A 15,926-nucleotide genomic window follows, 5' to 3' on the forward strand; every position below is an offset into this window, starting at 1 on the left:
TTTATTGCTAAGTAATTGCCTTTGGCGTTCAGTTCGATTGCCAGAATTAAAGATTTCTAATAATTTCAGTTAAATGCTTTTTAATAATTTATTACTTTCTCTTATAAGAAATGTAGAAAAAGTATTGTGATCGTCAAAAAATTCGAACTCGACCTTTGACAAATCTCCATATTTTTAGACTCTCCGTGTTGGAAAAAGACATTTTTGGAAAATACTTGTCTGTCCATTTGTCTGATTGTGACAAAGATAACTCAAAACACTTTGAGCTAGACGGATGAAATGTGATACATGATCTTAAAATCAAATGTGTCGATTTCAATCACATTTTGAGCAAAATCTAATCAGAAAAAGACTGTCTACCCGGCTGTTCGAATATAAATTAATATAATGACTACAAAATAAAGAGGAAAAGATAAAATTTTGTCCTCAGATATTTATCAAATTTTGAATCAAATCCTACAAGGAGTTAAATATCTATCAGTCTGTGCTTTCAGAAGCACATATAGGTGATAACTTAAAAACGCAATATTTCAAATTTGGTTTGTGATTTTGTGACTGCAACTGTAGCTCTGTATAAAATTTTGGTTCTCATGTGTTGGGCAGAAACGCATCTAAAACACAAATTCATTTTTATGGAGAACATGCAAGAACGTTTTGGGAAGACTGCTCTCGCTGGACTTCTTAATGGTGAAACTTTTCTTAACAAAATATTTTAAGCTTCAAATTATGACAAACAGATAATTCATTCTATTTCAGAAGTCTTGCTTTGTTCTGTTTGTTTATTGTACTGTGCATTTCTTTTATTCACTTTCTCTTCCTTTGTATGTCCAATTATATCACATAAAAGAATAGCATTGCTTAAAAATGTCAGCGCTTTAAAAAATTCTCGTTATTCGTCCGATTTTAAAGTTAAAACGGAATTTACAAGCACAACAAAAGTACAATAAAATTTCAGAAATTTTATTAAAAGGATGCTTTATAGAGCTTAAATGAAAAAAAAAAAAAATCCGGAATCTTCACATCTTGATCATCAAGAGTGGAAAAAAAAAGAAGCAAAAAAAAAAAAAAATGAAATATTAGTAGCAACAATCAAAAAAGATTTTCGTTTCACTTTAACAATAAAAAATATTATTGTAAAATTAGCTTAGAATATTTAAAAAAAAAATAATTAAAAACCGCAAAAATTATGAGGCAAAAATTGGTATTATAATAAAGATAATTTTCCGAATTTTAAAATGATTAAAATTATTGGAAAAATATATTTTTTAAATATTTTCAGAAAGTATGGTGTACAAACATCTACATTTTAATCAGTTATTTAAATTTCCGAAAATTGCACCAAGGTACACATTTCTATATGCTTGTATTTAGCGTATATATGTACCCTATGTATGTGCACTTTCATCTTTATTATATGTGAAGAAGAAGTATCTCTAGAGAGGCATGAAGAGCTGTCCCTGTAGGCGGCTGTCCGTTCATGAGCGACGGAAATACTGATTCAGAATTCATTCTCGTCACTCGAATTAAGAAATAACGACCCTTGTGAGATTTTCAGTCGGATACTTATATAATAAATCAAAGTCAGATTTAATGAGCACTTATTTCTGCAAGCATTTAAACCATGGTCATCATAAGTTCAGTATAATATCGCCACTATTTCAACAGAGTCCTACGGAAATAGCAATAATAAATTAAATAAATAAAAATTTATCAGGTAATTTTTTAGTTTTATTATTTCATTTCAAAGCAATAAGAGATTATTTTGGAACGTGCAGGTTAATTTTTAATCTTTTTCAGATGAGAGGACGACTTCTTTTCTTCTAATATCTATATCATATTGGAGGGGAGGCATTTAATTCCCACCTGTTTAACGTGCATCAGCTCTAGGTAATGCATTAATTCTTTAATGTTAATGACTTCATCAATAAAGTTAAATGTTTATCTATTCTACAAACAATTATGTAAACATTGCATTTTATTCGCTTTGTGATGGGTTGATAAAGAGTCACCTGACCCATGACACTTGAGATATGTTTTGGCAGCATTGTTTTAAATATTTAATGAAAATGATCGTTACGATGAAGCAAAAATTTATATTGCACTTGACGGTGAAATGGTGACAAAAATTTTTAAATTAAAGCTTTAATTAATAGTAAATGAGTTTAAAAAATATTCTTTGTTAATTCTACTTTTATATACACCGTCTGTAGCAACACTAATGTAGCTTTCTGGTTTATCTTTATCGAGAACGCAATTTTTTCGTCTTTCGCTTAGATCTAAGCATATATGTATAAACCTTGTATTGTTTTTTAAAAATAGTACTAAGGGATGGGGTATCTAGCGATATCAGATGAAGAAAGACAGAGCAAGAATGTGGCAATTTTTTAAAAAAAAGCTGATCATGAAACTGCTAAATGTGTGGCAAAATGTGAAAAAATGATTCATTATTCAGATATTGGAGATATTTACGAATAATGTTTTCATTGCGGGGTTTCGAGTTTTGAATCGGAAGTAGACCGATGTATGTCTCATCATGGAAAGATGAAGCTTCCAGTATTGAACGAATGGCCTGTGCGGTTTAAAAACTTGCGAACTGGAACTGATGAACATAACGTTTCAGTATGGGACAACATCGGGGTGAGTCAGCGAAAGCTAACAGGGGCCCTAGTCAATAAAAATAAACTTTCTCACATACTTACTAATAAGGATGTTATCTTCCACCTTCCACAGTGAACCCTTTGGTAAGGCATAAAACACTATGCATGGCCTCGACTTGGAATACGACTCGAAATATTTTTTGGTGTGAATTTAGTCTTTTTATTACATCTCTCATGTCATCTTTGGCGAGTTTTCTGGCAATTAATCCCTAGCATGCGGTTAATTGTATTCGAAAATCAAATTCAAGTTTTAGACGCGTTTTTATCAATCGATTGAAGCCGAAATTTGATACATCTATAATTGCAGTCATAGCATCTCATAACCAAATTTGATATGTTTCATTCATTGTGTTTTTGAGTTATCGCGTTTACATGTTTCTTAAAATACAGACCGACAGATGATCCATCGCTTGTTTGATTTGCCTCAAAATTTGATATCTGTTTATACTATAGATGTTAAATTTGTGTGCCGAATTTTATCCATCTAGCTCTCTTCGTTTTATCGCGCTAACTTTTATTCAAACAGCCGGATAGACATGTTTCCTCTGAACGGATTTTGCTAAAAATTTGTAGGAATTCTACACATTTGATGTATTGTATGTCAAATTTCATCCGTCTAGCTCAAATCTTTTGAGTTATCTTCGTCGCTGGAGACAGATAGACAGAAGTAATGCCAAAAATGTGTTTTTTCAACTTAAGGAGGTCTGAACGTGGGAATTCTTCAAAATCTCGAGGTTGAATTTTTTTTTTTTGACGAACTTTTTGGATAACAATCCATAGTTCAATTTCTAGTACGGTATTTAATCAATAGTATGCAGTCATTTCATATCTGTTCAATCGTATTTGCCTAGTTTCGCAGTTTATTTATATTGTAAGGTCACATGCAGACTCTTTGTTGTTAATTACTCAGTCTAATCTGACCAATCAGTTCCCCTTGAACTTGACCTTTATACTTTAATCTTTCGGCAGATAACTGCGACTATCATATCCTTCAGTTTTTGGGCATCTTCTGTCATAGCTGGGTGTGACCTCGGAGCAATCGAAAGAAATGGACCGCTGGTTTGGACGAGTGGCTCTGGTGACGGGCGCTTCTTCTGGCATTGGTGCCACACTGTGCCGGACATTGGTACAGCATGGCATCAAGGTAGTGGGATGCTCAAGAAATGTGGATAAGATCAAAGCCATTGCCGATGAAGTAGCTGTTAAGAAAGCTCCAGGAGAGTTGATGGCAATCAAGTAAGTTGCATATTGCTTTATCGAAGTTTTGAAACCTTTTTTATAAAGATTTCATGTTTAATATTTAATTTATGAGCAAAAAAAAAAAAAAAAATCTGTGATACAAATGTACTGTTCTTTACACAATAGCTTTAAAATAAAAAGCAATGCGTAAAATAAATGCATATGCCATTCAGTCATTTTGCAGAGCTTTACGAAAATACGAGACTTAATCTATTTTTGAATAGAAATTTTGATTGTTTTCTCTGTTAAAGAAAACATATTTTAAAGTAAATTTATCCCTTTTCTGTTGAATAAAACTGCAAGTATATTATTGAATCCTGAAAGTTTTGATCAGAAGAAATAACAAATGATCCAGTATTCAATTCTTAACCATAAAAATTGTTCAATTTTCTTGGATTTATACAGAGTCCCAAAAATGTGGAAAGCGTGTTTATTTCCTGAAATATTGTACCAAGGTTTGCGTATACTTCCAATTATAAACATTTCCAAATTTTATTAAATAAAGTAGGCAACTGTAAGAATTAAATTTGGTTTCTGTAAATATTAATAATAAAAAAATTTAAAGAATTAAATTTTACAATAATTAAATACCCCGTAATTTAACACTGCCAATTGGTAAAATATTTATATACGAACATATAAAGTTTCAAATTTCTGTCTATGAAATTTTCGAAGATATTAAAACGGAAATTTATTGACTTGGGTTAGAACCATTTTCTCATACTATATTCTAGTGTTAGAATGAGTAGTTCGGTGCGTTTTTAACAGGGATAATATATACATTACAATATGCTATTAAAAGGAAGCGATTAAAAAAAAGGACAATTTGCTTATTGATATGTCTTAAGTTTTAAAAATTGGTCGTAATACATTAACTGAAGTGCTAGCGTAACTTTTCAAAACGAACAGTTTCGACAATAATACAAAGTCGCATTCTTCTAACAATACTTACATCGTATGCGGCTGCATTATGATTACACTCAGCCGAAATCCCAGCATTTTAAAATGTTTTTTATTATTCAAATACATTACTTTTTAGAAAGGCTTAATATCATGCATGCAACTGGGCACAAATAATTTCATCTTTCTATTTGGCATACACTCCTTCTCTGAGATGTCTTAGTTCAATTAGAAATCTTCAATTTCTCGTGTTTCTCTTCCCTTAATAAAATCGAAATGGCAACTATAGGTCAAACTAAGTGAATATTAGTATGAGGGATTAGCATTTATTTTAATCCATAATGATTGAGTGATATATAAATAGATAAATATTTTTATTATGAAGTAAATGTTGTGATTAGCCCTCCTAAATTCAGAAATAAAAAATAGCTGTGCAAGTTTTATAGACAAAATCGTGAAACTCTGTGTTAATATAGATGCATGTGAAAGACCATTTTACTATTTGACGCGGTTATGGTATGAGAAAACCGTATGAAACCTTCATTTTTTTAACTTTTAATTATGAAACTTCACACATCCGAACGAGTTTTATACAAACGCGCACTTTTTTAATAAAACTGTGTCATTACAAATCTGATAGTAATATTTAAAGAAATAAGCGTTTGTTCCGTTTTTTTTTGGGGGGGACACCCTGTGTAACGCATATATAGATTTAAGAAGTGACTTGCTCTAATTGACTGACTTCAATGACTCGCTATTTCCTCCATGCTATTATTATTTTAAAATAAATTTGTTCTGTGCTGTTATCATTCAGTACAAATATGAAATCGAAAGTACATTTGCACTTTAATTAGAATGCAGCAAAGCACTTATACTCTTTTAATACTTTCTGGCCTTGACATAATCGGATAAATAGTAATGTTTTCTAAATAATTTTTGTTCTGTTCGTCATTGAAAATATCTATTTTCGAAAAAAAATTCGCTTAAACTTATTTCTTCTAATTAAATTTTTAAGTAATCGCGTTTTCTACAAACTCGATCAAGTAACTTCCATCTTAAAAGTTTTTAAAAATCGCTCACTTTATGTGTAAAAAAAGTTATTTTTAAAATCAACTATAAATACATTTCAAGTTAGTTTAAGGATTGTTTTATGCCTTGTTCTATTACATTCAGTCTTGAATCTTACTCTGCTTTATAGTGTCTTAGGAAGAAGAAAAACTAAAAATATTACGTATTTAGCAAAAGATTCTTGTTGGAAAAAATATTTAATAAATGATGTCATTTAGCGCAAAAATGGTAATAAACCACCCGATTTATTACCATTCCACGCTAATAAATTTGCTTTATAAATGATATTCTAAATGAAAGTGATTTTAAAAGTTGAATTTTATAAAAATATTTTTTAGATGCGATTTGACCAAGGAAATGGACATTCTAAATGTATTTGATGAAATCCGCCGATCTTTTGGTCGCCTGGACATCTGCATTAACAATGCTGGACTCGGTCACGATGCACCTCTTCTTTCAGGGAAAACGTCGGATTTTAAAAATATGCTGGATGTGAGTATTTATTTTCTCAGTCTAGTTCGAATGAACTCATTCGAAACCCAATTTGCAATTTTGAGTTATGATCAGACGACATCTGTGGCGAAGTCTCTTTTCCAAACCTCCACTCAATACGAAGAAAATGAGCTATAATAGAATGATAGATGCTCAATGAATTTTTTCTATGAAATGAATCTCGAACCGATGATTGTCAGGTTTGGAAGCTGACATTTGCAACACCCAGCCACTCGATCTTATCCCAATTTGAATAGAAAACGAATTTCGGTGTGTTTAAACTATTAGCTGCCACGATGGCCGCTTAGAGATTTTGGAATTTTACATAATCTACGCGGTGAAAGAAATATATTTGGTACGCCCAGCAGTTTAGTTTCATTCTCTATATATCGGTTGATATTGTGTGTAGCAGAAAGTTCTTCATACTTTATTGCAAGAAAACAAATTTGAAATTCGCTTGTAAGTTGAACAGAGCAGATTTGTCATATCTGAAGCATTAGATTTTTGGTTTGGTTTTTTTATTATAATAAAATACGAAACTAAATGTAATCAAGATCTTATTGTAATTATCTGTTACTTACTCAGTCTTTTTTTTTTTTTTTTAGTTAAATGATTTTATTTTCATTTTATAACAATACCCTTTTTTCAAAAATATTAAACGTTTTTGAAACAAAGCATCATTTGAATATCAGATAATAATAAAGAAAACGATTTGATATAAATTATTAAATGTATCAAAATAAATCAATCTGTTTGATTTATTAATTCAACATGGCGCTTTTTTAAAATTCTATTTTCAAATTGAAGAAGAATAAGTGATCTGATTCTTGAAAAATTTTCGAGTTCCAGAGTGATTATGCAATATTTAATAATCCCTTGAAATAATAGGTAAAGAACTTTCCCAACAAACTGAAGACATTTTGAAAATAATATAAATAATGTATTATAAAAGAATGTAATAGGAAATATAACAATAGTTTTAATTGACGAAAGTTTCATTGGATTGATAAAGAAAATAATTATGAAATATTCCGAATTAAATATTTCCTTAGTGAGAGAGATAGTGAGATTTTTCAACCATAATGTTTAGATTCCCCATAATTTTAAATATCTCTCTAATCGTTTTCCTCCATTAGATAAATCGGGCTGCGGTAACCCAGCAGCTTCCACTTTGAGACCGCATTCCACCGAAGAACTGCCGAATATGCAGACTTGGTGCACGTTAAATCCGTCCTGGTCAAATGCCTTCTGGTTTGGTGTTGAAATATAAAGAGAAGAGTGCGAGTTCAAATATGGTCCTCGTCATCTAACCAGAGTTCAAAATTATAATTGCTTTAAAACGAGATATTAATATAATTAGCTAATAAATAAAAGAAAGAATTCGCTAATTTCTTATTGCTCCGAAGTGCACAACAGACAATAGCTTCCAGAAACTGATTAAAATTTCTTTTACCCTCTGGCCGCGTAATTCTTTAAAATCGCTATTTAGATGCGGTGTTTGCAAACAAGTTCAAATATTTTTCAGCGAAAGCGAACTGATACTATACGTTAAAGATAATAATATAATATAATAAAAATCATTAATTGTAAAAATAAACACTCTAAACTGCGAAAAGCGCGGGATGCAACAGAAAATGGACTGATTGCCAACCCGTGGAAATCGCAGGATACGCAGCTGGAAAGTTAAATATAAACCATCTTTCATTTCAGGTAAACGTTCTGGGACTTACTATATGCACGAGAGAAGCAGTCAAACTGATGAGAGAAAAAGAAGTGAATGATGGGCAAATCATCCATATGAGCAGGTAAATTTCTATCACGTTCACCATCTAAAAGTTTTAGCAGACTATAAGAGAGACTAGCAAAGTATCTTTGTTTATCGCAGACTATCCGCCTTTGGCGACCTTCTAGTTCGTCTGGATAAATGGTCGCTAAAATACTCTATTCAGCATTTTAAGTAACTTGGGCATAATGTCTTCTTCAGCAACGTATTTTTGAATTTCAAATTTTGAAAGTCATTAATTTATAGTATTTCAGGAACCCTACTCTGTTGCGTTCATGTTATTATGCATTTTTTTTTCTGTCAGCCCCACTAAAATTAGAGCTTTGATTTGAAGTGTGTGTGTGTATATATATATATATATATATAATATATATAATTTATGCAATATCTCAAAGTATTATTTAATACAATTTTCTTCTCTGATTCATCTTAAAATTCAATTTTTAGTTTACTTGAAGTATAAATTTTATACAATCCTTTGCCTCTAAGAAATAATATTTAGTAAAATATTTTTGACAATCCAACTTTGAAACACAAAAACGTTTCAATTTTATGCGACAAAATCTGAGTAAAGAAACTTCGAATATCAATATTTTAAGAGAATTTCATTATTTTAAATGAATCAGTCCTCGGGAAACTCCAGGTGCTGATTGGAATTATCATATGTATTCAATAAGTGCTCTAAAAGCACGTGTTTTTACAAAATAGTAATATACAAATGTTTCATAACTCACTCAGTTTCAAAGGAAAAAGAGTGCACTTTTTTTTATTTGAAATGTTAGTGTCTCAAGAATATTTTATAAAATATAACTCATAAAGCCGAAGGTCTATAAAAATTTAAGTTATTTATTGACTCAAATAACATAAAATTTTATTTTTTACTTTATCTAGATAATTTTTCCTACTTGATGTCTATGGTTAATACTAATTATTTAGAAATTTTCTGTTGGAACCCGATTAGAATGAATACCTCCAATTATATATACCATGTTTGTTTTTAATGTTATAGAATGTTTTAAATAATAACAATAAAAATATTTAAAAAGTTTACTATACATTTTTCTTACACTCGCTTTTCTAGAAAATCTGTTTCTTGTTTATATCATTTTATACAAACCCGTGCTGAAAATTTAACTGTTCTGTATTTAGTTTGCAGTAAGAGTTAATTTAATTTTTTTTTGTTAACATAATGGCAACACGTTGATAAAATTCAATTCAAAGCTTATTTTTATTCTATATAAAATATATTTTGTGAAATATGCTTAAAATATTTTTTAATAATTGATGTAAAATAGAAAAAGAATTATACGGCATTATAATAGATGCCATTAAAATCATATCTTGGAGAATTTTAAGATGATATAAAAATCATTTTTATACTGCCATATTTTTGCAAGTTATCCTGGAAAAAGAAAAGATGTTTCATTTTTAATTAAAATTCAAAATAAATCAGTCCGAGATTAACATTTCTGCCTTTCAAATTAGGGCCGCGGTGACGTAGTGGTAAGGTCTCGGCTTCGGATTGAGATCCGATTCCACCAAATAACCATCGAATAAGCGGGTCTGGTTCACATTAAATCCGTCGGGGTCACGCATCCTCCCGCTGGTGTGGTGTAGAATTTGAATAGGGGTATGTCAGCTCAGATGTCGTCCTCATCATCTAACCGCGGTTCAAAATTACGTGTTCCGTCCCAAAATATCGCTAGTGTTGCTTTAAAACGGGATGCTAATATAACTAAACTAAACCACCTTCTAATTTGTATATGTGACAGCCTTGATAACCGGTAGCTCTATGTCAAATGGTTTAGCCTATAGAGCGCTAATGTGCATACACGCACGCACAAAGTTCTACAATGAAAAGTAAAATTTTAAAAAGGATATAACAACAGATAAATTTAAGTCTAAAACGTTGTGATGTTTTGGGTTAAAGTTTCGAATCGCCTTAATAGTTTAAAAATCTGCGTAAGAAAATTTTGTTTAATATAGCTGCAGTAAAATTTCTGGTTATGAAACCCAATTCTATTAAAAGAAAAAATATCTTATTTGTCAAATAAGCAATCGGCTTAAGTCAGAGATTGTGGTTTTTGTTTATGCTGTGTACTATCAAGCACATGTATAGCAAATTAATTTAATATGTTTTTAGATATTAATATTGTTTCTTCTTTATTTTATTATTCTTATTTAATTTAGCCTCGGAGGTCATTTTCTACCGAGCCCAGGATGGGTTGGAGTTAATTTCTACTGTGGAACCAAGTTCATGGTCCGCGCTCTCACGGAAGGCCTGCGAAGAGAGTTAAAAGAACTCAAAAGTCACATCAGAGTGGCAGTAAGTTCTCTTTATTATATTTACATAATGAAATTATCGAAAGACAAGTTCTTTGTTCAGAGTATTTTCCCTTAATAAAGATTCATTTTTTTTTTTTTTTAAATCACCGATGATGTTTGTAAGCAGATATACTGTGGGAAATGGATTTATAGCCATTATAAACTCAAATGGACTATTTATAACAAAAGCTCTCAATTAATTTTAGAATAATACGGATTTACACTCGGCCAGTTATAAGACGGCCAGTACGTAGCGCATGCGTAGAAAGGCTGAAAAATGCTGTTCGGTCGATGGCAAATAATTGCCCCGATTGGGCAACAACATGCCGTTGTATTGTTTTCTGTTTTCTTACTGTTCATGCGCTTGTAGAATTTGGCTGTTTTTATGGCGTGAAAAAATTGATCACCTAACATAGATTAATTCCTACATTTTTTGCTCTTGTTTTTTCTGATGCGAGGCTGTGGTTTTTTTTTTTTTAATTTATTTATTTCATTTGCCATTTCTTTATTATAGGTTTTCAAATTTATGTATGTTGATATTTTTATTTTACCATGTTCCTTTGTGTAAATATCCATTATTTTAATACGATACGCAGTGAAAAAGAAAAATTCATGGACGCTAAAACGGCAATTTAAACCCAAGCATGGAATGCCTGAATCTATTTTATGAAATTGTGGCAAACATAAATCAGGCTCTTTCTGCGCATGCGCCACCTACTGGTCGTCTTTTAACGGACCGAGTGTAAACTCGGCATAATACTTACAGTTCATCAGAATTTTTTTCATCAGCAGTAGATATTCAACTCTTACTTCCATTTGGGATAGTTATGAAATAAACCTGAATTTCCTAAAATTTTTACAGAATAGGTAAACTGCTTATAAATATATCACTTTCTTTAATATATTTATTTCTGATTATTTTTATCTTTTTTTTTTTTTTTTTTTCCTTCTAGAGCATAAGTCCAGGACTGGTGCAAACGGAATTCTTCGACAACTATCTCAAGGACAATGACAGTCTCAAGCCATCTGATTTGTTCAAGCATCACCAAGCTCTTCAAACGAAGGATATTGCTGATAGTGTCCTCTATGTTCTGTCGACACCCCAATACGTAGAAGTCCACGATATTCTCGTCCGTCCCTACACGGCCTAGTTCTTTTTATATGTACTTACAAAATTCCTAATAAGAACCATATTTTATTTCATAAAATGTATAATCAAAGCAGAGTACAAGCATTAAAAATTTGAGCAATGTTAACATCGTAGTTATTCCATTTTGATAAAATAGAAAATTCGCAATTAAATGACTTGTAAATATTCATGAGAATGATTTTTAAATTGTTTTTTCGTTTCCATTTTATTTTCTATGATAATTTATTATGTAATATGCGTTTAAGATATTATTTTACTTTTTTCTAATAAAATATTTATATTCGATTTCTAATATTGTTTTTTTGTTGTTGTTGTTGTTGGAATATTTAAGTAAATCTGTTATGAGACCAATACCTTCGAAAATTATATTATTCAAGAATGATTACATAAAAACTATTAAACTATTATTAAAGGAAAAAAAATATTTTTTTATGTTCATCAAAACCGCTTTTCTTGTAAGCATTCAGTTAATTTTTAGTTCAAAACTCGTTTGCACTCGTACATCATTGTACAAAATTCATGAAAGTTCAAAAATTTCAAATGTAACATTGTTTTTATTTTTTCAAATCTAATGTTTTGAGAGCAGTTGAATGAGGAAATTTTCGTTTTTTTATAGTTACTGTAAAATAAATTCGGTCGGTTTTACATTACAAATACAGCGAATGTATCACTAAAAATATTTCTTATTTTGTAAAAAATCCTTTATAGAATGCAATCAGATTTTTTCTAAAGTTATCAATATTTCCTTTTAAAATTTATATGAAGTGTGATTAAAATTTATTCTACTTAAAAAAATATTTTAAAAAGAATTTTAACTACATAGGAGATATGATAAAAGTAAAACGAAGAAACTTATTAATAATTCATTTTTGATTGAAATGCAGAACTTGCTGAATAGAGTTGAAGCGTGTAATATGAATGTGAAAAGCTAATATTCAAACTTGCATTTCTGGGAAATTTATCATTACATTTAAAATAATAAAGTAAATCAAAAACCCAGTTCCGCAGTCTACATTATTGATCCAATTTCATCCATTTTGATATCATACTTGTCATCTTTGGTGACCAGCTGGTTCCCCAGGATTAATGTTTGTTCTGAATATTAAATTTTCAATTAAATATTTCGTGTAACAATTTCAATATTTTTTGTAACTTGGTCTCTTAAAAGCTACTTCAGCTAATTATTTTTAAACTTCAAATTTTGAAATTCATATAATTTATGTTACTGTATAATAGAAGCTTTACTCAGTTCTGTTCATTGCACTGTGTATCTCTCTCCAGTTTTCTATCAGCTCCTTTTAAAATTGGAACTTAAAAGAGAAACGGAAGTGTTAAAACTTCAATAAATACAAAAAAAAAAGTTTTGCTGAAATCAAGCATATTTTTTAAAAATATAACAGAAAATCGAACCCTTCAACACTGAAGTTCTATGTATACTACAGAATACTTTTGAATTATGAATGAATTTTCACAATTCCTTTCCTTTTGTTTTAGAAAATGTCACATTTTATGTTTATTTCATTTCATACATACCGGCTCTGAAAATGACACTTTCCCAGGTTTAGTTTGCAGTAGAGTTCTGTCATTGTCATTGCAACACATTGATAAAAGTTAATTTTTCCCATGTCCGTGTAACATGCTTGTGCAAGTTAATTTTATGTTTTTATTTTGTGCGAAATAAATTGTTAAAAAATATGGCTATAGTATTTTTTATGGTTAGAGTATTTAAGTAAAAATTTTAGTAAAAGGAAAAATTCAATTTATATGGTAAAAAATGGTATTATTAAAAAGATAATTTTTTGAACATTAATTAATGCAAAACTCATTTTTGTGTCGCAATATTTTAAGAAGTTATGGCGGAATGATTCCAAAAGTTCGCTTCATTTTTAATTAGTTAAATATAAGGCTGTAAGTTTAAAAAAACTCCATAATATGCATATGCCACGTTTGGCAGCTCTAGATCAAACAGTCTGGTCTGTAGAGTGTCAGCACACACACACACACACACATTTTTATCTATACTTATATAAAGCTCAATGTGTGTGTGTGTTGGCGCTCTACAGGCCAGATTATTTGATCTATGCTACCAAATTTGGCACATGCATACCTTGGAGGTCGGGAATGTGCACCTGGAGTCGTGTTTTTTGAAATTTTTATTAGAATTTTAGTTATTAATTAAAAACTAACTTTCCCGCCAAAAAATATTTTCATTTCCCCAGCGCCAAATGAGTAAGGCTTCAATTTTTTTTCCACGCTAACAAGGATAGGCTAAACATATTTTCGGCCGATTATTTCAAACGATTCTGTTTATTTTCTTAGTGTTTGATGCATTTTAAATTAAACATTATTAATTAATCGATCTTTTAGATTCATTCTGAAGTACTTTTGAATTAAAATAAAACAACATAATTAAAAATTTCTAATCTGCGTAGCGTTGCCCCAACTGGCTTAGAAAATTCACTAATTTACGTTACTATAATTGGCGTTGAAAATTCACGCACACGCATTGTGTTCTGATTGTTGACAACTCTATTTTCAACGGATACGAACTTGGTTTTGAAGACTTAACCTGTTTCCGACCGATTATTTCAAACGATTTTGTTTATTTTCTTAGAATTTCATGCATTTAAAACTAAACATTGTTAATTAATTGATCTGTTCATGATGAATCTGAGAAAATTTTGTAGAAAACTTCTTGAGGTATTACATAAATTATGAAAGATATTCTTTAGTGCCCATAAGGTTTAAATACTCAGCGACTGTTTTCAGTATTCATATTTTAAAAATGCTTTGTTTCAGTAAAAAATGTTCTTATATTAATTGTAATTTAACCATTTCCACTTTAATTTAAAACCTAAATTCTACGAGAGCTAAAAGAAAATTAGAGAGATACATATCACGTTATGGCTGAAGGCCTTTATAATATTATGAATAAATTATATGACTATTAAAATTTGAAGCTTTAAAATATTTTGATGAAGAAGCTATTAAAATAGGAGTTACATAAAATATTTAATTATTAAAATTCAAACGAGCATTAAGATTGGCGAACCGGCTGGTCGCGACAGGCGGCTAGTTTTAATTAAAGATAAAGATGAAAGCTCATGAACTCTAGGAATAGCATTATTATTACCTGTCCTTCTTCATGACAAGTTTCAAAAATCCTATTGCACCCTAAATTCTGTATAACAGAGCACTCTAACCACAACTACTGCACCGATTTCGTGAATTTTCATTTTATATGAAAGCTTATGATCCTCTCCGTTTCGTCTAAAGTTTCGAGAAATATCACGAAAAAAAATTTAGTAGAGAACCTAACTTTAGTAAATGGTTCAATTTCATTCATTTTATTCACTACTATTTCAAATAGGCAAGAAAATCAAGGAACCCATTCCTGAGCCACAATGACTGACCCGATTTCACCAATTAAATAAAAATTGGTTGAAATTTCATTTGAAAATGAATGATAGTTAAATAAATAATCAATTGTCACATGGTTATTACCAATCCGGATTTTCGATAAAAATTTCAAACACACCATTCAACTGTACTTTTTCTTCACGCTCGAAGTCTCAATCCTTATCCCGAATTTTATTTCATCTGCAAAGCTCCTAAAATTTACATATATCATCAGTGGTTACCTACCTCCCACCATTCACCCCTTTCAAGATATATCGCAACATATAACTTCACAACTAGACCGATTTTGCCCATTTTACTCGTTTATTTGTTTGCATAGCGAACCGCAGATGTTGGCTCTTTGTTTATTGCGCTACTATAATTTAAAATGGAATCATTTGGTGTAATAAGATGCATCAAAAATGGCTGACATTACTAAATGAATGTTATTATTGTCTTTTAGCGGAAATTATTTTAAAAAAATACTAAATGAACACTATTAGCAGCTACTGTCTGTCGATCACAAGAATAGCTCCCGCCAAGAAGTCTATCTAGTGGCGGTCGCTATAGTAACAAGACTAGTTCATTTCTAATGGGGATTAAGCGTGTAGGGAATTGACGGAATTAAAGGTTACATCACGTCATTCGTCTTCTCGGATTTAAAAGAGTTGCACGCGTTATCTTATCCTTGTGTTTATTTTGCTTTTGCTTTTAAAATTATTTGTTCCTTACTGGTTTAATTGATTTTGCTAAACTTGCAAGATGGCCTTTAAGTTAAGGAAGGGTGAAATTTTGAAATCGCAGGCACGTAAAATTGTATATAATGTTGCGGAATTTTGTTCCAATGAAGCTTCATCGAAATCTGCGTTAATTCCACTCCCACAAGCTCTGAAAAGGGCTTCTCAAGCAACTA

The 15,926-nt window shown here is 30.5% G+C and overlaps 1 protein-coding gene across 3 annotated transcripts in view; it reads left to right on the forward strand.

Annotated features, from left to right (window-relative positions):
• The window catches only part of LOC129976128 (dehydrogenase/reductase SDR family member 11-like), a 26,283-nt gene extending 14,448 nt beyond the window's left edge, over positions 1–11,835 (forward strand). The window contains exons 1-7 of one of the 3 annotated variants that reach the window (XM_056089532.1): positions 577–687; positions 1,798–1,887; positions 3,627–3,893; positions 6,203–6,356; positions 8,067–8,161; positions 10,330–10,465; positions 11,418–11,834. In XM_056089532.1, the coding sequence (XP_055945507.1) occupies positions 3,706–3,893; positions 6,203–6,356; positions 8,067–8,161; positions 10,330–10,465; positions 11,418–11,615 (771 nt within the window). In that variant the 5' untranslated portion in view covers positions 577–687; positions 1,798–1,887; positions 3,627–3,705 and the 3' untranslated portion in view covers positions 11,616–11,834. Of the gene's footprint in view, positions 1–576; positions 688–1,461; positions 1,715–1,797; positions 1,888–3,626; positions 3,894–6,202; positions 6,357–8,066; positions 8,162–10,329; positions 10,466–11,417 lie in introns of those variants that run through there. The other 2 variants (XM_056089542.1, XM_056089550.1) reach the window with 2 other exon arrangements.
• The last annotated feature ends 4,091 nt before the right edge of the window (positions 11,836–15,926 follow it).

This window comes from Argiope bruennichi, chromosome 1, assembly GCF_947563725.1.
Source record: "Argiope bruennichi chromosome 1, qqArgBrue1.1, whole genome shotgun sequence".
NCBI lineage: Eukaryota > Metazoa > Arthropoda > Arachnida > Araneae > Araneidae > Argiope > Argiope bruennichi.